We start from the raw sequence: 21,962 nt of genomic DNA, 5'->3' as shown, positions 1-21,962 counted from the left end.
CCCTTCCCTTCCATATACCTCCATACACTTCAAATTCCTGTCCTTAAATAGTGATGGCAGAGGTGCCAGATTGGCCCAGGCAGGCTGGAGGTGGGTCTGAACCTCAGAGTCGGGGGAAAGTCTGAGAACTCTTTACTGGGCCTGCACTGCAGCCCCCTCCCCATTACCAAGCAAAAGCAGCTCCTCACAAAACCATGACAAACTGCCACGGATTTACTGACTCAGTTCATATGGTACAACTACACTGTCTGAAGCTTTAACACCCTGACTTTGATGGGGGAAAACAGAATGATAATGCTGTTTGGGATATTCCCCCCCGCCCCCAAATAGACAAAGACTTGCTTTTTCAAGCATGTTTTACAAGTTGAGCGTGGCTGAACAAAAAAGGCTATCACATGTACAGCCTCATGTTTGCTGCAACTGAGCTGTTCCAAAGAAGGGTCTGAGATGTTGTTTCTGGTCACTGGTTTGCCTCTTACACCAGGCTGCACCATCCCAGTTAAGACACATAAACAATACACCCTCTCAGTTACCATGCTTAAATGCAGGCACAGGATTTGTGGTTACAGCATCCAGGACAGAATTTGTTCCTCATTCAAGTCAGCAAGACCCGCAGCACGTCTTCCACTGCCATTTATGGCTAAAACATGGTCCAGCTCCTAATTACATCTTCTTTGCCTCCAATAAAAAAAGTTACTGTGGGGAAAGCCCTGCTCCCTGCCTAGCTTGCCTATGATGCACACTCCCCAGGGGACCTGCTGCTTGCCAGTGGAGTGGCAAAACCCAAGGCAGAGATTTTCAGCCCTGCAGTGGGCTTGCCTGGCTCCAGTCTCATTGGGGTGTGCCTGTGGGGACACACCAGGAGCCACTCCAGGGGAGGTGCAAGGCAGGTTGCAGAGTGCAATCCTCAGCCCATACTGATGTTTACCCTGGTAATACCCAAGCAACACAATGACTACTTCTATCAGCAGTGCAGCATCACTCTATCAGCATCAGAAGCTGCAGGCTCTTGCCAGACCTGACGTCGGGTGTTTCCACTCTTTGCTGATGCTAAATATTGTGGTTAGTACCTGCGAGTGAAAATAAAGTATCCTGCAACTACTTCAGCCCTTAAAGTAAAAAGGCTGTTTTACAGGATGCATGATCTGCATATCACGGAGACTGCCTCAAAAGAGAGATCCCTTTGCAGCAACACCCCAAATCTGTCCCTGTTGTGGTTTCCTCCCCACACACGGCCAGGGCCTGGGAAGCCAGCCGTTTCAGCAGCCAGAGAAGGAGCACTGCCACAGCCCCACCTCCACGCTACGCAGCAGCCTGGCTGCTCTGCCGGCGAGCCTGTCAGCCCTTTCAACTCCTGAAAAACTCTCCAAGCTGAAATTCTTCAATCACGTGGGATTATTGTTGTCCGAGATTCTAAAAGGCAGCAGCTCGGAGCTCCCTGCCAAGGGCATGGACCATACAGTGCCATTAAGATCCACAGCAGCTTGGCCTCCACAGTAAGATTACAGAGCTGCTCTCGTCTGCAATAATTAAAGGGTGCTCTGCAAACAGCCATACAGCTGCTGTGTTTTTATAGAATAACAAAAAAAAAAGCTATCAGAGAGAGGATCTGACTTTGAAGTTCCAACACACAGACCATTACCGACAGGATTCTGTGAGAACTCTGATGTCCGACGACATTTATCAGCTTTGTTGTGAGACACGTAGCCTTGGAATAGCTAATATTTTTAATATGGTTTTCTTCCACCTGACAAGCAGACTGGTAATACAGCTGTTGTAAATAAATCAACCTATTCTAATAGCAGAGTAGGGAATGACTTCACTGAAAAGATTTCATTCCTTTATCTATGAACTTACTTAGTACTTAAAGAGATCAGACATTGCATCACAGCCTGTGTGACGCCTTCCCACGTCAGTAAAAAAGCAATGGCGTGAGAGTCTGTTTGGGACACCTCAAATAAGGGAAAATGGAAATAATCCTTCTCTCCATCAACTCACACACCCCTGCTTTGCACTTCTGGACCAGATCCCAGGGCCTAGCACACCCCTCCAAGGACAGGAGGGCAGGGAAGAACCTTGCCCATGGCTTCCCTCTAGGACAGCCCTCTTCTCCCTCCTGCTGACTCAAACCTCCTGCTCAGCCACTGCAAACGACTACTAACAGCACTGACAACCCTGGCGCCAGGCATGAGAAAACCCTACACCTTATCACAGGAAGGGGCAGAACAAAATGCCCTGGAATTAGAAACCAGATTCGCACCGCCCTCCGCCACAAGCACCACACTGGCAGAATTGTGCCTAACGCCCTACCGTTTAGTTACATATTAATTCTAGATAAGTAGAAACAAGGCTGTTAAATGAGTGAGCTCAGCAAAAGATAAGAATGCCCATAGCTCCAAGCTCTAATGAGGACTCAGGATCCACCACAGGGTGACAGGGACATTGTTGACTGCAAGGGATGGGACGTTTCTGGCTCCCGCTCCACCAAAGTTTTTGGGGTTTATACAAACAGGGGAAAAAAAACCCCACATATAAGTTCAACAATACAGGTTGCACCTGAGCAGGCTGTGGGGACAGGGTGCTGGGCACCAAGCCTGGAATCCCACAGCCTTCCAAGCAGCACGGGGCACATGGTGTCCCACTGCAGGCACAAGACAGCCATCACTGCCATCTGCCCTGAGTCACCAGCCCTTATCTGCATGGTGCCTCTGCGACCGCTTGTGGACTTCCAAGTTCTTCCATATCATCCCCTCTGGCAGCTCTGGAGAAGGACAAGTGTGGGACACATCAAGGAATAGCAAACATCCTCTGTCTCCATCCCACTCCCCCACAGAAACACCTTTAAACTCCTCACACACCGCAGCAACTGAAGTTTCTTAAAGGGCTATGTGTTTACCAAGGGATCTGACCACTCACTCATGGATAACAAACAACAGGGCAGGGGTAAAACCAAAACAAACTAATTGATTCCAGCCTGCCTGCATCCAGGGTCAAGCTCTGCAAACAAGAGCTAGCCATTGGGCTACCTTGAAAGAGATAAACATGCTGGGCAGGGGAGACCAGTGCTCCCAGAGGAGCAGCCCTGCTCACCCCACACAGGACACATCCCCCTGCCATGCCCAGCTCATCCCATGCTGCCCTTGCTTGCATGCTGTACAAACACTCTGCCATAAGGAGGCAGCACCTGGGAAACGAGGAGGGAGATAAATTTCTAACAGGACAAATCCCTTGGTATGTGTCCAGGAGCAGGTTTTAACAAACAGCAGCTCTGAGAATCCATTCATGATGGGCTGGCATGGACACACAGCACCTAGAGCTGCTCCAGCCCCTGCCATAGCCTGAGAACAGGAGCCAGAGTGAACGAGCAAGGGCTAGGGACCAGTTTGGTACTTTTACACAGTAGAACAACAGTGGGCTCTAGGAAAGCTGGGAACACGCTGGCATCCTCCTGTACAACTGAATCCCTCAAGATGAGATACCACAGCCCAAGGGGATGCTTGGCCTGCAAATGGAAGGTGTGAGATGGCTCAGATATATGACCCCTGAAAGCAAACATTGGCCACATCCTTCACCAAGGCAGTGCCAGTCCCTGTGGCATTGAAAAACCAGGGCAGGGGCAGCCTCAGACAGAGAGGGAAGTCCCCATGCCCACCAGAAGCCGTGGGGACCCCAGCACAGGCTTCCCTGCCCTTGCCCAAGCAACTCTCCATGACTACACAGAGATCCAGAGGTACCAGCCTGCTATTCGAGGCCTCACTCACACCCAGTGCCCATTTAAGAGTCTCCTCGGCCTCCATTCCCCACATCAGTAGAGGGAAGTTGAACTCACACATACATCGAGTGCTATGAGGTCTGAGGGATTGCATGTTTCCCTTGCATCTAAAAAAAGAAAAGCACCAGAACACCACATATCTCAACATGGATCTCACGAAGACACAGCAGAGGGGCAGGTGGTTTCGAGGCCAGGCACAGGCACTGGGACAGGGCAGCATTGCCTCGGCAGGCACCGGCAAATCCCACTCAGGACAGCTGGAGGCAAAAGCAGCTTCATCGGGGGCTTAACAACATTCTCCTCTTCCCCTGCAATCCTCTCGCTTCACATAGGCAAGGCTAGCTATTGCAGGTGGTGAAGGCAGGACTCCTCCAGGCCAGGACAGCCTTAAGGGATCTCAGGGCAGCAGCTGGCATCCCACAAACTCTTCCCACACCAGTCCCTTTGATCCACGGAGCAAGGCACCAGCCTCCAGTGATGTGGCAGCCCACGCTCCTCCTTGCCAAGGCACCAGCCTTTCCCCTCCATGCTGGATAACGAGATTTCAGATGACACCAATTTATCCACTCAAGTTACCCGACTTGTCCACGTTGTGTTTGCTTCTCCAAAGTATTACAGCTAAACACCATCCTCCTCAATCCCCCCATCCATCCTCCGTGAGGCCAAGTCCTTGGCAGCACTTTGCAGACACAGCCCTACAAACACCATGATGCTCTTCATCTTTTTTGCTTTTTAACTCAGTGAAAACAGGGTTAGCCTACAGCACCTTGAAGCTGGGCAGCCCCCTCAGCACAGCTCTCCATCTGCTGCTACCCTACAGCTCTTCCCAACTCCAAGCATGGAACAAGCAACCCTGAAGCTGCCTAACAGGGCCAGGCACCATCAGACACTCCACTACTGCAGCCTAGAAACTGTAAGAGCATTTGATACAACCCAAGATGCCAGAAGCCAGCACTGACAGGATGAATGCAAGCTAGCAAGCCAGCCAAGGCCTCTGAAACACAAAAGGATGCTTGACTAACCCTTGCTTGTAATTACAAATGCAAGTTAGAGCAGGACGACGCACAATGGGCTTGGGATGGAGGAGAAATGAGGCAAAGACTCATCTGCAGGTTTGATTAGCAATACATGGGACACAGGAACACTGTCACACAAGAAGCTTGGCCAGTCCTGCACAAGGGCTCAGGCCACATCCAGGAAAGACAGGGTAGTCAGGGACCTCCACGCCGGTGGCACAGACAGGACGCAGATAATTTATCTTCCTGAATTTACCTTCAGGGTTATCTCTACTGCAGCAGAAGGCAAGGCAAAGACAGGAGGAAGTCTGAGAACTGGAGGGGAGAGAAGTTTGCAGAGCTCGCAATGCCGCTTTAAGCAAAGGGGAAGGAGGGTCAGTGCTACAGGAAGCATCGCCTGCTGCTGCACGACAACTGCACAGGTTGGTTCACCTCAGAGCAGAAGTCACCAGCATCTGTCTTCCAGCACACGCTCCTCCAGACAAAGCCATTTGGTTGAGGTATTTTCTATTCTGCAGGCAGTGCTGACAGTCACGTCCACAGAGGAGAGACTCGAGCTGCAGCTGCCCTCCTTACACCAAATGGCAGCAAGACAGAAGCTGGTTACTAGAATAAACTTCTCTTTTTAAGACAGAAGAAAGCTGGTTAGAATCACCAGCATACTTTCAAAGGCTTGCTCAACCAATTCAGGCCAGGTCACTGCATGCAGGCGAAGTGGCACAGGGCTGACCGCAGACACAGGGATAAGGTGCCCATGAGTACTGTCACATCTCTCAGCAAAAAACCCTAACCTTGCAAGAAAGAGACAGCTATACACCCTGAGATGCCCTTGCCCTACTACTCCAGGCAGACCCCAGCAAGCACAACAGCTCTTCACTGGAAAGGAATTTTAAACTTACCTCAGTACCTGCTTACAGTAACAATTCCTTCTGCACGCAGAAATAAACCCTGTGCTGCAGGTCTGCTGCTGCGTCTCCCACCTGTGCAGCGTGCTGGGGACCAGACAGGGACAGAGATCCCCTCACCCCACACTGGGACACCATGCAGAAAGGGCAGTGCCTCCCATGCCAAACCAAGCATGGCTGGCAACCTGTTACTCTGTGAAATGGGGAGAGACACTCTCGCTGCAAGACATGAGCTCCCACTGCACAGTGTGCCTCTGGCACAAAGGCCAGTGCAAGAAGCAAGTGCCTCTAAGCTAAAACAGCAGGAATCATAGAATTGTTTTGGGTGGGAAAGACAAGTAAGATTGTAGAGTCCAAGCCCTCCCCTTACAGTACCAAGCTCACCACTAACCCATGGCCCTCAGCACCTCAGCTCCATGGCTTTGCAATAGCTCCAGGGCTGGGCACTCCCCCATCTCCCTGGGCAGCCTGGGACAGGGGCTGACAACCCTCTCAGGGAGAAAGTTCTGCCACAGCTCCAATCTGAACCTCCCCTGGGGCAACTTGAGCCCATTGCCTCTTGTCCTGTCATTTTGACTGGGGAGAAGAGCCTGACTCCCACTTCACTACAACTTCCTGTCAGGTAGATGCAGAGTGCCCATGTCTCCCCTCAGCCTCCTCCAGACTAAACAGTTCCCTCAGCCACTCCTCATAAGACTTGTTGTCAAGACCCTTCACCAGCTCTGTTGCCTCATCTCCATTATTCCTCTGCAAGCAGCACAGGCTCCACCACTGTCACTGCTGAAGTCCCATAGGGTCCCAGGGCAACACTGCTGCTGCTGTGGAGACCAGGACAAGAAGAGAGGAGACCCTTGTGAGGTCCAACACTGCTGATGGCCACTGCAGAGAGGTGGGGGGCCCCCTGTGAAGGCACTGGAGACAAAAAAAACCAAAACCACAGCTGCTTTTCTAGAAGGTGCAAACCTGATTGTTAAATGCCAGAGCACCTCCCTTACCTACCAGCATGGAGCTTTATATATCTGCAAACTGAAAGCTAGAAAAGGAAGCCCTTTCCCCCTCCAAAATCCTCTGAGATGCTGAATGACTAACAATATCTGCATGCTCCAGCCTCCTCATCGCTTCAGACTTCTCCCATCTGTTTTTGTGTTTGGTCACTGCCACGGTCCAGAACCTGTCTGCAGAACCCGCCAGCTCCTTCGAAAGCAAGCCTCACACACAGAAACACAGCTCAGTAACAGTCTCACTCCATAGATGCTCTCCAGGCCAGCATTTTCCAGGGCTTTGATCCATTTCAAATAAGGCAATGAGCTTAGCCCTTGATTAAATACATAGCATAATCCACCTAAATCTTGTTAGCTGAGAAGCAAGTCGCTCGTCTCGCTAGTTGTGGGTGGCGTTGCGGTTCCCTGCCAGGCATGCGGGGCTGCCTGCAGCGTGAACGTGCCACTCAGGGACCTGGTCCAGGCAGGTAGAAGCCCTGGGGCATCTGGTGACTGAGGCAAGGATGCAAACTGCTTGCTACCACTGCTCTACCAGGTCCACACAGAACCAAGGCACAGAAGTTCATGGGATCCTTCTCTAAAGCTTCCCTCTGCAATGGGCAAAAAATCATTCATGAAGGAGCTGGTAACCATCTTGCTGGAAGGGTCCCTGGGCTTGCCCTGAGGCCAGTGGCTACCTAACAGCCAGCAAAGCCCTAAAAAACCCATAGCAAGAGACAGCAGTAGCCTCAAGGGAGCCAGGCTGCAGCATGGAAGGACGTGCTACAGCTCTGGGGAAATTACACACCATATGGGTTGTGCTTCCCATTCCTTGGGAAGAATGAATCAGTAGCACAGCATTTGTGCAGCTTTAGCAGAAATACCGGGCTGCCACCTGGGAAGCACACCGTGACCAAAGCAACTATCCCCACTGTCAGGTAAAGGCCTGGCTCTGGGTGAGATGGAGGTGAGCAGCCAGGGTCAGCCTTGCACACACAGCCCGCTCCCAAGGGGAACCACTGTCTGGCTGCTCTGGTCAGCTCTTGGCAGCTGTCAGAAGGAAAGGCAGCACCCCTTCCCTACAACTCCCAGGCTGCCTCTCTCCACTCCTCCACCCATCCAGTGCAGGTGCCAGCACGGGTGCACATATGCTGGTGCCACTCCTAACAGTGGCACACAGGGAAACCAGGCAGTTTGGGAAGTCTGTCAAAGAGAAATCTTCCCTCCCTGGGCCACTCCTACTTGGCTATGGGATAACTCTATACATTTACAGGTGAGTCTTTCAGAAGGCACAGAGGCAGAATATCAAGCAGTGGAAGACTATGAGGATGCTCTTTCCCAGTCTGGGACAGAAAGCACTGTGATTCAACTCCCCACCAGTGATTTCCCCTGCAGCTGTGTCCACCCAAACAGAAAATCACCCTAGGATATGGGACAGGAGGTCTGCCCCTGAGATTACAGTGTATTTACTATTTCAGTCACTAGAAGACAAATTCCCTGGAAAAGAGATATTATTGCTCCTATTTCCCTCCAGGTTTCATACCCAGCAGGTGGGAACCAGCTCTGCAGGGAAGTGACCCCCCCCCCGCCAGGGGCTGATCCCAATCCTGAGGCAGGAGCCCTGCAAATCCCTGCTCCATGCTGCATTAGTAGCTCTCAGGCTTCCTGTAGCAGCCAGGCACGTTTCAACAGCCACTGGAAGGTTTTTAAGTTAATTTAACCATGTTAACACATTGTGTGGCTTCTGTCATCTCAATTACCTTAAAAACCGCAGGCACAGATCTCAGGGCGAGTGCAGGGAGGAGGAAAAAAAATTGATTTAAGAATTAGTAAGGAAGAGGAAAAAAAGAAGGTCTTGGGCACAATCCCAAAGCAGAGTCTCAGGCAGATCAGGACAAAAAAAAACCCAAACCACTTCACAGGATTTCAAAACAGAAGAGAGGCAGCCAACAGAGACAATATCTGCTTTAATAAAACACTAGCCAGGAAGGCTCAGCAGAGCAGATCTCACCAGTCACCAGCTGGTGTAGCAGGATTCAGCCTTTTGGCATTGGTATCCTCACCGATAGCTGGGCAAGGGCTGCCTGCAGAGGAGCTGGGACGAGAAATGACAGCAGTTGAGCATTGCAGGGGCATTTCAGCACTTCAGAGGTTGCTGCTATAAGAATCTTCTCTGACTCAGCAGCTGAAAGGGATGCTGGGAAGGAAGCACCATAAAAAAAAAAGTCATGCATTATTAATATGGACTCTGGCAGCAAGACATGAGTTGGAAAAACACTGAGGGGAAAAAAAAGTGACTGCAGAATAAGAGCGAGCTGCGTGCGTGAAAGCCTTTCCCACTCCTGAGGGAGATGGCTGCACTCACAGGGCAGCAGCCTCAGGCCACCCTCTGCCCCTCCACGGGGTCTCTGGCTCCAAGAGAATCTCCCTTTTGCCAAGGAACTTGATATCCACCTTCTGTCTGGAAACAGGTTGCTGCAACCCTAGTGCAGAAAACACTACACACCTAGGGCATGGCCCACACTATTCTCATGATGCGACAGCTCTGGGCTGTGCCTCTGGAATACAGCCGTTGTCAGTTTATTCACCTGTGTTCTGAGCATCACTTGCCAACTCCCAGCAGCTTCCTGCCCTTGCCTCCTGCCCCACTTAGCCCTCCAGCCCTGCCCCTGCCACACTCCTGGGTGTTTTAGCAGGAGCAGCTGAGGCTCCTGCACCACAGCCTGCAGCCTCCTGCCAGCACATCCGCTGACACAGTGGGCACCGAAGGCAGGAGCAGGACTGAAATGCTTCCCTTTTCCTGACAGGTAGGTGAGGGAAAAAAAGTGTCAGTTAGCACTTGACTACCTGATGCACTGCAGTGTTTGCTTTCCTCTTTTATTCTGTATGCTTTCTACATTCTTTTTAAGAGGCCCTTTCTAAACATTAGCATTGACGTAGCCATCCTCACCACTCTGCATCCAAAATCCTTGCTCATGACACAGCCTCTCCCAACCTGCTGCTGAAGGGAGACACCACAAATTAACAGCAAGCACTCCCCTATCACAGGAATCACACAGACCTCCCCCAGCTTGTCCTCTTCCTGCAGCGTAACCCTCTGATCCCTGCACAGGAGCCTTTTGGCAGCGTATCAGCATATTTAAAGTTTCAGTACAGCTTGGTCCCCAGACTCTCCAAAGCAATGGAGATGGCTAATGCAGTGCCAGGATTCAAGAGGTTTCTTTAATTGTTTGTATGGTGACAGCATTCAAGTAAAACCAATCAATTATTTTGCCATAAAATTCCCTAGATATGCAAGCAAACACTAACTGAAGACTGCTTATACCATAGTCCAACCTGCAGCTGTGCAATGGGCTTTTTGCCTGTATTTGCTTTCTTCCATTACATGTGCAGTGGTATCCTCCACACAGAAATGTTTCCCAACCTTTACCTTTCAGATTAGAAGAGCACAATGGAGGGAAGGGCTTTGCAGGCACCGTCTCACACACAGCCCAAGCAAGCACCACAGGTATGTATCTGCTCATCAGGGCCAGATAACAGTGGTTTTCTAACACAGCAAGATTCTATCGAGCAGAGAAACTGAGGTACAACTCCCCCCAAAAAAACCACAGCGCTATTTGAACCTACATCTCCTGCAAGCAGCCTCTCCCCTGCAGAGAGGGCCATAGGGATAGGGACAAGTGCCCTGGCCAGGGTCCACTCCAATGCGAGGGATGCTGTGGGAGTGCTGACCAGCCTCTTTGGAGGGTCCCAGGGACAAGACCCTCATAGGGTGAAGGCTCTAAACGGGTTTGTGCTAGCCCAGGATTGCCACACACAACTTCAGACTTGCAAAAGGAAGAGCCCATTGGTTTGGCACCTCAAACCAAAAACCTAGAAAAATGCACTTTAGGAAGTCACACATACCACCACAAACTTTTAACTAAAACCCAGTCCAAGCAAGTGCTAACTCCCCTTGCCTCCCTGGTGTAGTCATGAGTGAGGCAGGAGATCAAACTGAGCTTCTTGCACCCCTAAAGTAATATTTCCATGCCTTGGAAAAGCAAAGTGTGAAATAAGATGCACTAAAGCTTGGGGGCTTCATACAAAATACCCACAGTCATAGAATCACAGAATGGTAGGGGTTGGAGGGGACCTTTAGAGATCATCTAGACCAATCTCCCTGCAGGAGCAGGTCAACCTAGATCAGGTCACATAGGAACGTGTCCAGGTGGGTCCAGAAGACATCCAAGGAAGGAGCCTCCACACCCTCCCTGGGCAGCCTGGGCCAGGGCTCCCTCATCTCACAGTAAAATAGGTTTTTTCTTATGTTTAAATGGAACTTTTTGTGTTCCAGCTTCATCCCATCACCCCTTGTCCTGTTGCTAGGTACCATCGAAAAAAGTGCTGTCCCAACCTCCTGACACCCCCCAGTGAGATATTTGTGAATATTAATGAGATCCCCCCTCAGTCTCCTCTCATCCAGACTAAACAGCCCCAGGTCCCACAGTCTTTCCTCATAAGGAAGAGGCTCCAGTCCCCAATCATCTGGGTGGCTCTGTGCTGGCCTCTCTCCAGAAGTTCTCTGTCCCTCTTGAGCTGAGGATCCCAGAACTGGACACAGGACTCCAGATGAGGCCTCACCAGGGCAGAGGAGAGGGGGAGCAGTCAATAAAGAGTACAAAAGATCTCCAAACCTACCAGCCCCCCAGGCACAAGAAGTCTGCTCCTTTACTTTAGGTTTGAGCAAGACCAGGAAGCCCCAGAAAATTCCTTTTGTAATGGGAAAAAAAGGCAACTACTGCCCTGCCCATCACGTTCTGCACCATAGCTGAAGCCAGGAGGCTGCTTCCCACCAGGGTGGGGGTTACATGTGCTGTCCTTCCATCACCCCTGGGACCCTTCCAAGTAGCAGATGAGGATGGCCCAGAGCTGTTTTCCTGCTGGGCACTGACATCACCCTTCAGCTTTTCAATCTACCTCTCCTTTCAAAATAATAGCAGCTCCAAAGTAAGACTAAAAGCCACGCTGTTTTTAATGTTCTCAATGTCATGTTCTCCAAAAAAACACACCCCTGTAAACATCTCTCAAAAATGCATTCACTTTTTTTTCCCCCCCTGCATTTCACCAACACACTCCACTATAAATTTTCTGCTTCATCTCTCAGAACAGGACTAATACTCTCAGAATAAAACCTCCAAACACACATTAGCAATCCTAATACACACACCCGTGCTCCAAATGCTGTCAGACAAAACCACAGAAAAGACAGCATGAAAATAAACTTTAGTAAAGTAACTCAGCGAAAGTTTTGTCAAAATAAACATACATTTTACTGCATCAATGATGCTTTAAAATTAAAGCTGTTCAGGGAGAGATTTTCTCACTCTATATAGCTGTGTATCAGCTTCCCTGCCAGATTATTCACCCCTTGGTGCTGCCACCGGGAGAGCAAAGGGTTCTGCAAGAGCCTTACCCAAACGACATCTACCCCAGTCAGTTGAGGGTCACTCATGTCACCCTGCTGAGCTTCTCCAGAACCTTCAATAAAATTAGGCATTTAGACTTCATGCACTGCTTGGATACTGAAATCCACCAACAGTAACAGCATTCAAACAGGAACAAGTGCAAACACACAGCTCCCCACATTGCTCATCTCCATTCCCTGCAGTGGTCCCTGGGGTGCTCAGTGTACCCTGAAGAGCAGATGCTGCCTGAGTTAATGCAATTAACAAGTCCACCTGGAAAAGAAGCAGACAATCAGCTCAGGAAACAAGGCAGCAGTGTGAGAGCCCTTACCTCCACCATACCCAGCAGCCACCTGAAGTGACCGAGTGCTTGCTGAAGCCCTGGCCTGCCACGGCCTCCCCAGCCCACGAAGATCAGGTCTCCTGGAAGTCTGGGCTGACAACACTAACTCTTTTGCTTTGAGATTTGACCTGTTGCAAATTATTGAAGTTTTGAAGCATTTAATTTGCAGAAATGAACCAGCCTGTGGAAGTCTTTGTGACTGCCAATCAACTTCCACAAGCCAGGCCTTCCAGTGACCGACAGACGGAACGTGAACCCTTCACGGACTCGCTGCAGTTGCAACACCCAGCGAGCCACCAGCAAAATACGCCAAACCAGATGTGCCTGACAAACAACACCAGTGCTTACAGGCAAAGAAAACCTAGTAATTCACCTGCCCTCAAAAGAAACCTTGTAATTTGTTAACCTTGGCCAAAAGGTGGTCTCCAAGCAACACTCTGCACCAACAGTACCTTGGATGCACTGGCACAGGAGCAGCTCTGTGCAAGCAGGGTTGCAGCCACTCTGCTGCCTGCACGTGCCTTTTAGGAGACTCAGAGCTGGAAGAAAGCAGTGCTATCAAAGGAGCCATTTCCCAGAGTCACCACCAGTCTCCTTCCACGGGTAGCACAGGAGACCCTGAGCTCAAGTTCTTGTACCAAGGGGCACTCGAGGATTTCCTATTACCCTCAACACTGATCCCATGACTGCAACCCTCAGTGGGTTACTCCTTCCTTAGGTTGTTAAATGCTGCTTGGCAGATCTTTAGGGGAGGGTGAAGGATGGCAGTGCTGCTAGTGTTTTGTAGTAAGATGTCACACTCCCTTGCATTACAGAGGAAGGGCTAGAAGATGAAAGCCAAGACTATGACAGACCTTGTTGCATTATTCTGAGCTGCAGCTTCAGCTTCTGTCCCTGCTCAGGCATTGCCCAGTGACCCAGCAAGCCACGGGCAAAGCCATAAGGGCACGTGCACCCAGGCTCTGGGCGAGCCAAGACCACCACAGCCAAGCAGCGTGGTTCTGGGATGGATCAGGCACCAGCACCCTGCCTCAGCAGGCCTTCCCTGCCTCAGTGCTCTGCTCTGCCACCCCCCTTCTGCCTTCTCTTCCACCAGCCATCAAGTCTAACCAGGCTCCTCAGTGACACCACCACAAGAAATGCACAGAAGGGAAAAGCAGCAGCCACTCACCCCCCGACACGACCTATCCCCTACCCTCGCCTGGACCCACCAACCACAGCTCCGTGTCCCCACAGTACCATCCCCCTGCCCTGACCACAGCCACCACTTCTCTTCCATCCCTCACCACCAAGTGGAAGTCAACCACTTCCTACATTACTGTGTTCCCTTCAACCTGGGACAAGCTGGCGCTAGAGAATTCTTCTGCCATTTTCACCCCTGGAACTCCTCTGTGCAGAGTTCTGCCAGGCCAATGCATCAAACAATCAAACTGGATCAGCCACATCAGGCCATATAATAATCTCACAAGTGACCAAAGGACAAACGAGCTGTACAAAGAAGCTGTTGGTCTCTGCAGCACTGCTCTGCTGTCCACCACACACCTCATGAAGGAATAGCATTCAAAAGCACTCCAGCCTACTCAAATCAAGTTCTTGCCCCATAAATGTAATTCAGAGCTAACACTGCTACGTCATGCCCTGCATGACCAGTCAGGAGCAATGCCTGGTAAGTTTTGAGGAAGTAAAGCCACAGTGAATTACAGCTCTCTTGCAAAGGTAACAATCTTTCACCCAATAATTTAAATTCTCTGCATTATTTTCCTGCATCAGATCCAACCAAGTAAAACTCCTGTGCAAACCTAAGTTTAAAAACAAGCAAAAAGTGTTCCCATGTCTGGAGAGACAACAAGGGAAAAGCTACCTGCAGCTATCCGAGCATCAGGGAAGGCTCCTGACCTTCCTCCCAGCACCCACTCTCTCCATGAGGTCCAAGTCTAAGGTCTAAGAAATTCCTGCTGTTGCAGGGAGAGTTACCAAGATGAAATGGCAACTCGCAGTGCAAGCAGCTTGTAAAAGCATTACTGTTTTCAGCAGCAGGAAGGAATTCCCTCGATTTCCGAGGCCCTGTTAAAAGAGCATAAAACCAGACATTTTTAGGAAAGCCATATAAGCCATCACAATGTGAAAACACAGGACAGGCAGGGACTGTAGCAGAGCTCCTGGGAAGATCCACAGCCCCCTGGATGCATTCAGCAGCAGAGGCTAGGACTAAACAGAAATAGTTTTTTGAGGTGTTCCACCTCCAAGTCAGTGTGCTCTCTGTGCCTGTGCCATCCGTGTTCCAACACCAGGGTCCAGGGACAGAACAGCTCTCTGCACATTCCCTCTGAACACACAAGAGGAACCAAGGGTGGCTATCCTAGGAGGGCAAAATCCTCAGTGCTGAGAATGGGCCCTGCAAAAAACCTGCTGAGGTATCTGCTGGACTCAGAGTAGGACAAAACAGTTCACTAGTGCCAAGCTCTGCTTATTCCAAAGATGAGGCCAGTGTGATTTCTCGTAATCAAAACAGTCGGCCTCACAGTCCTTTACGCTGCTGCTGCTGCTGCTGAGCCTCACAGCCCTTTATCCTGCTGCTGGCAAGACCTTCAACCAAGGCAGCAAGAAAAAAACACCTCCCGACCCATGCAGGCATCACCTCATATCTGCTGCCTTACAGGGCTCCAGAGTAGCAGGGACCCGTGCAGCCATGAGAGCACCTCCTGGAGCCTCCAGCCACTGCATCCCCAGCAGCCCTGCCGTGCCTCAGCCCCAGCTCACCGCGGAGCTGAACAATCGGCTGCCTTATCCAGCACACAATGGCCACGATGAGACAGACCCACATAATCACCCCAGCCACGGCAGGGACAAAAGCGAGCGGGCGCCGGGGAACAGCGCTGGATGAAAGGGGAGTCTGCTGTATTTGTGCCATCAGCTGGGGCTCTGGCCGTTTACTTTTCAAGGTGGCTTTGGGAGCCTGGGGATGTAAATTGTTAGGGTGGTGTGTGAGGGAAGACAGGCAGGTATTGGATGAGCTGGGAAGGAGGCAGCACTGGCTGTTTACATTGGATCGCTCTGCACAAACTTGAGGCCACAAGAAAATTTCAGTTCCGCAGGAGGAAACCTTGATGATGGACAGAAGCAAGGAGCTACACCAGGAACTGCATAAATCCAAGCACAACACAAACACTAGCCCCAAAAGCTCTGGACTCCCTGTAGGTACCAAGTGTGCTGACAACAAACACGAATTTCTTCCTGCATTTCCATCTCAAGCAGACTGAGACCGTGCTGGCGTTACCTGGGCTGCAAGGAGCCAAGCACAACGGCCAGCTGGGCAACAAGCCAGCACTAGGGTAGGCAACCCAGAGTTCAGGCAAGGCTCCCCTTCTCTGTCCCCAAAGGGCACCAGGAGCAGTTCTGCAGCTTTTCCAGCCAGCAGGAGTGCCAGTTCCACACCAATGCGCTGAGACAGCACCCAGAAGTGGAACTGTCCCAGTTTTCTCCTGGCACTGGCACACAACTGCTCAAACACAACAAGCCTCAGCAACACTGATGAATTTTTTCCCCCCTTCAAACTGGGAGCTCAGGGACAGGCACAGCCCAGCTCTGCCCCTCACCACATTGACAGAACACTTTGTCACAGGAATGCCCAGATTCTTGCTGCCATCACACCACGGGGACATTTCCAACCCAGAAGAGCTGATGCTGCTTGGGTAGAGCAGGCTGGCTCCAGCCCTGGTGCTGCCAGCTGCTGACCCTTGTGAACAGAGGTTTGCTGTAGGAGACCCTTCCTAGCAACCTGCAGCATACAGCAGATAAAAGCTCTTCCAGCCTAGGCTTCAGTTGGTTCAAGCTCACTTGCAGCTTCAGGTCCTGTTTATCTGAATCTTTGAAATTATGGTACAATCAAGGAATAGATTAATTGCTCTTCTGCCCATGGTTCAGCTGATAACCTGCAAGTCCTTCTTCAGTCACTTTGCCAATACATCCTGGAAGATCAGAGGCTTCTCTTGGCTCTTCAATAGTCAGAGAAAATCAGCCTAGCCCTACCCCAACACACAAGGTCGTGGTGGGCAGGCCAGAGGTCCACAGAACACACCACTGGCAGCATCCCTCAATCACATACCACACAGTCAGCTTATTAAAATCCCCAGCTCTGCTCATGTCTTCTCTCACTCGCTCTTCTTCCAAGCTCCTCCTTACCATTCTGGCCCAAAAAACAACTCCTTCTAAGTGTCAAGAGGATAAGCCCAGCTGCCCCAGGAACACTTGGCTGGGTTTTTGTGATGGAACATTTTTGGCTGAAAGAGAGAAGGAAAAAAAAAAAAAAAAAAGGAAGATCTTCTGTCACCTGATGGGGAGATGACTCAGAACAACACTGACATCCATGGGCGGGTGGGGACAGGGCCCATCTTCACCTCTCTGCCTCCTCTTCCAGCACCACAGACAGCAAGAACATTGGGTGGGACATGACTGTCATCCAAGGTCCATCCAGGGAATGGCCTCTGGACACAGAACAGGTTTTAAAAAGCATTTTATACCCCACACCATCTCCAGCACCTCTTGGACTGGTGATCGCAAAGAAGCAGGAAAAAATGAATTAGATAACTAAAAAAGGAACAAAACCGTCCTTATAAGAGAAGTTTCCTTCTCAAACTGTACAGCTGTTCCCTCTGGGACCAGAGCAGCTCATCCACAGCCACACCATGGCTCTTGGAGAAAACATTCCCTGTGTCTGCCCCATAAAGGGCTGCAGGATGCATCTGATAAAACAATCGCTGGCCCCCAGCAGCACGTGAACAGAACGAGAGGGAGCAGGCGGCAGCTGCACCACCCATTAGCACCGGTGTGAAAGTCTCTTCCAACGGACGCAAGGAGCTTGGCGGTCAGCCCATTGGGACAGTAAAGCCCTGGACCATCACGAGGAGGCCCAAGATGCTTGTCCTCACTCAGACTGTGCCCAGCAGCAGGGCTCATTTCACATCACCCAACCCATACTGAGCCCCAGGAAAGGCTCCCAAAGCCCAGTGGCAGCCAAGGGACATCATCTGTGAATAGAAACACACAGAAGTCACCTTGAAAAGCACACAGCGATCTCCTTGGGATGTCCAAGCTAGGAATGGCACAAGCAATACCAATGACATTTCAAGGAGAAACTCCCATTCGCAAGATTTCCTTTGAAAGGACTGCTTTAATAGAAATGAATTGTTGCCAAAGTTCGGTTGAAGGCCAAACCGCAAGCCTTGGCTCCCTGCAGAAATAAGATACACCATACGAAGACAACAGCTGCTTTCTGAGGCACGAGGCTTCCCGTGTCTCACTGGAGATGGGCGCACGGCCCCACAGCCACCGGCACTAGGTACTAGCTGCTCTGCTGCTCCAGTCCCCTGTGAAGCACGCTATCAGAACGAAGACAGGAACGCATACACTCTCCTACTAAAACACACACTCATCTTCCTACTTGACAAAAGGAGCATGATTTCCACCAGAGAGAGAGTTGAGACAGCAAACACTTGCACAACACTCCACTTCTTCCAAACAAACTGCCAGGCGGGCAGGTAGCGGGCAGGCAGCAGGCTCGCTGCCCCCCGCTCGGCTCCGGCAGCGGCACCGCTCGGGCTCCGCCAGCCCGGAGAAGCCCCGCGGGGAGCGCGGCCGGCACCTCCCGCGGCTCCCCGCGCACCTGCGGCCCCGCGTGTGCCCGCTGCGAGGGGCGCGAGGGGCGCCGCGCACCCACCTCCCGCGCGGGGAAGCCCCTCCCTCGCTCCCTCCCTCCTTCCACCGGCTGCGGGCTCTCCCCAGCGCCGAGCCGCGGGGCACCGCGAAGCCGCAGCCGGGGGCTCCGGGCCCGGACCGCCCCTCTCCGGGCTGCGTTCGCCGGGGATGCCGCGGCCCCGCCGAGCGCGGATTACTCAGCGTTTCCATCGGGAGACGGCGCGTCCCCACCCCGAGCCCCGGGCCTCGGCCCCGCCGCTTACCGATGCCCGGCGCCACATAGACGAAGTAAAGGAAGGAGGAGGAGAGCGAGAAGAGGAAGAGCGCGGCCAGCAGCGAGCGCCGGGGCAGCAGCCGCCAGGCGCCGCGGGGGCCGCGGGGCCACCGCATGGCCGATGCGCCGCCGCCGCTCCGCCGCCGCCGTCCCCTCACATGCGCCGAGGCCCGGCGGGAGGCGCCGCGCCAGGGCCGCTCCGAGCCGCCGCCCGCGCCCAGCGCCGCCCCATGAATGAGGCGGGGCGGGGCGGGCCGCGGGGCGGGCCGCGGCGCCCCGGGGACCGGCTGCAAATTCCCGCCGCGGCTGCGGCGCCCGGGGCCGCCGGGCACGGACCGCCCCGAGCCCGGGCCGCCGGCTGCGGGCGCGCCGGTGTGTCTGCGGCACGCAGGCACCGGCCTCGGCAGCTCTGGTGGGCCCGGGATACCGAGCAGCGGCCTCGGAACACCCGGCCGTGGTCCTGGAGCACCTGCCCGCGGTCCTGGGACACCCGGCCGTGGTCCTGGGACACCCGGCCGTGGTCCTGGGACACCCAAGGGCATTAGGACACACAGCCGTGGTCCTCGGGTACTACTGATGGTTCTGGCACGCTAGGAAGTGGCCCCGGCGCACCTTCAGTGTCCTTGGACACCCGATGATGGTTCCCACACTCACCAGCGGCATTAGGACACCTGGTCTTGGTCCTGGGTGCCACTGATGGGCTTGGTCCTCCTGTCAGTAGCTCCAGGACACTCAGCTCAGGGGCACCTAGCCATTGTCCTAGGACACCCAGTCATGGTGATGGGACACCCAGTTGTGAACCTGGCACACCCAACCGCACGAGTGCGAAAGCTGGCACGCCTCCCCCAGCCCACCAGGCAGCAGGGGTCTGCTCAAGGCCGTTCTAAGTGCCCCACGGGCTCTGTGCAGGAGGAAGCACAGCCTGAGAGGAGGTGATGGGCACAGATGGGTGGAAGTAAAGAAGGGACAGAGTCATTGCCATCAACATAATAATCAGCACTAGCAGCAATCAGCAGCCCAGTCGGTTAAACAGTAATTAAGTAGTTTTGCACATGTTTGTGGGCAGCTCCTCTGATGTGTGTAGGAGGAGTTGGAAGGAGATATGGAGATACCTAAAAATAAAAACTAGGAGCAAAGAAGCGCTGTCCTCATCAGGGGAGCCAAAGGAAGCAGCTACAGAGCAGATGGGGCCCAGTCCAGTCCATAGAGCTGTGCGGGTTTTGCCTTGTTTATGATTGCAGGGTCTGTGCAACTCAGACTTTGTTTGGAGGAAGACAGAGGGAGATGTAATCCCTTATTTCATCAACAGATAGAGGTGAGAAAATCAAGGCTGGATCCAGGCTCAGAGCGGGAAGTGGGGCTGTGGACAAGGCATGCAGGAGGGTCTGGCTGCCTCCACCTAGGGAGGGCAAGAAAGGCCTGGAGGAACAATAGGCTGTGGGATGGGAGATGGGGACAGACCATCTGCCAGGACAAGCCCATTGTGACCCCAACGGTCTCTGCACCCCAGGGGTGAGTCTCTCCCTGGCCGGGAACGAGACGTTGCTCAATCCAGGCTTCTGACCCAGCCAGGTAGTGAGTGCCCAGCTGTGGGCCAGGGGTGCCCAGCGCCGGCTGATGTCAGGTTAAAGGGCTCTCCAGGTACAGCCGTGTGTCACGGTAACCTCGGGAAGGATTAGCCCTTCTTCCAGCCTGGGTGCAGTAAGGGCACACAAAGAAAACAGTTCCCACGTTCCACACATGGGAGGCTAACACACTCCTGTTAGATACATAGATTCCCAGAGGAGAGAGATTAAAATGAAGTGGAAAAGATCAGGGATTAGCAGAAAAGTAGAAATCTCTCTTTAAAAGGTAAGGCATTTCTTTTCTTAATGTGCCAAGGCATAGAAGGGTCTCAAGGACAAGGGATCCTCAAGAGACAGGAGGCTGGGGAGGAAAGCAGAGATTTCCGTAGAGCTGCCTGAACTTTAGGAACAAGGAAACTGGTACTCATTTTCCAGGATTGCCACTTTACCACCACCTTCATTTGAATAAATTACATCCTGAGCCCTGTTAATTTCTGGGAGCCCCCAATTCTCCAGCAGATCTGTGTGGCCAAGTGGTTGTTGGATTTGCTCTTTGCAAAACAGCATTTTTTCCCAACTCTTAAAAGGACGCCTTGGGCAAGGAAACCCAAGAATGTTTCTTGCTTGGTTTATGATTTGTTTGACGCAGACATGGTCAAAGGTGAAACATCATTGCAACCAGTAATCTAAGCTTTTGAACATATTTAATTAGCAATGACATTGCTGGAGGAGCCACCCAGAAACTCGATGCCAGGCCCAGGCTGCCACAATGGGGACTGTCACGGAGGAGTGGAGTCAGGGAAACCCCGGAGCCATGCCAAGGCATGCCTGCCCTGCTGCCAGGCTCTGACTCACCTGCCAGGGCTCAGCTCAGTCCCCAGTCAACCCACTTTGTTTTCCCCCGCTTTTTCCCCTTACTCTGTTTTTCCCTCTTCTCCCCACTCTTCCCCTCTGCTGCATCACAGCTGAGGGATCAGAAACACCAGTCAAAGCCATTCTCCCACCCTTTTCTTCTTCCAATAAAATAAAATGGAATTAAACAGGAAGTTTAAAAGTTTGGGATCGTTCCATAGGGCCAGGGTAGGACTTTGGAACGGGAGCACATCCAAGCAGGGCTGTTGCAAGGAATGTGACGGTGACTCATGCCCAGGAAGTCCCAGCTCTGCCCCACCACTTTCCTCCACCTGCCGTGCTCCAGCCTGCACCAGCTGCTCTCTCTTTCCCTCTCTCCCAGCTTGTACTGGATAAGCAAAGTCCCACTTTCTGCAGTACTGGTGGTGTCTGAGACCCTTTAAGGAGGGTATCTGTGAGCAGCACTGCCAGCAGCCCGAAGGGGAAGGTAAGGTCTGTTAGTGCGTGGCCATGAGCAGGAAGGGAGAGACGGGTCCTGCCAGTGCACGTACACTCACAAGAAGAGGTAGCTGCACCCTTAGAGCATGTCTCCACATAAAAAGCATTCTGCATCACTGGAGGGAGAGCTCTGTTTTGATGGCTTGGGGCTGGCCCAGTGCAAGAGAGGTGCTGGGAGGGAGGGTACCAGCTCTATTGCATCACACGCAGTCTGGAGAGGTTGGAACTGCGTTTTCAGTGTCACCAACACAGTTGCTCAAGTGCTCTATGTGGGAGAACAACCTGGCAACTATTATTGCCCAGTCTTGATGCCAGATGCCTGACAGGCTGGATCCTGCACCCAGCTACCATGGGAGAGGGCGGCCAGGGGCTGCCTTCTGCCAGGAGCGAACCCACCTGCCCAGAAAGTGCCCCGAGGTCTCACACCTTGGCCAGGCCATGCCATGTGCTCCCAAGGGCCAGCGGGGAACAGAAAGGGCTGGGGATCTGAGGCTGGGGATCTGAGCCTTATGCAAGAGTTGACCCCAGAGCAGGCAGACAGGCAAAAGGGCTGCTGTGGGGAACATAATCCTCAGGTTTGGGGTTTGAAACGATTTTTAAAGAGCTGCCCTGCTCT

At 52.4% G+C, this 21,962-nt stretch overlaps 1 protein-coding gene across 1 annotated transcript in view; it reads right to left on the bottom strand.

Annotated features, from left to right (window-relative positions):
* Positions 1–18,547, bottom strand: part of B4GALT5 (beta-1,4-galactosyltransferase 5) — a 39,727-nt gene extending 21,180 nt beyond the window's left edge. The window contains exon 1 of the mRNA XM_062008952.1: positions 18,421–18,547. Within this exon, the coding sequence (XP_061864936.1) occupies positions 18,421–18,547 (127 nt within the window). The remainder of the gene's footprint in view (positions 1–18,420) is intronic.
* Between the last annotated feature and the right edge of the window lie 3,415 nt (positions 18,548–21,962).

This window comes from Colius striatus, chromosome 16, assembly GCF_028858725.1.
Source record: "Colius striatus isolate bColStr4 chromosome 16, bColStr4.1.hap1, whole genome shotgun sequence".
In the NCBI taxonomy this organism is placed as follows: domain Eukaryota; kingdom Metazoa; phylum Chordata; class Aves; order Coliiformes; family Coliidae; genus Colius; species Colius striatus.
Note: the sequence above shows the minus strand (reverse complement) of the source record. Positions and strands in the feature narration are given on the sequence as shown.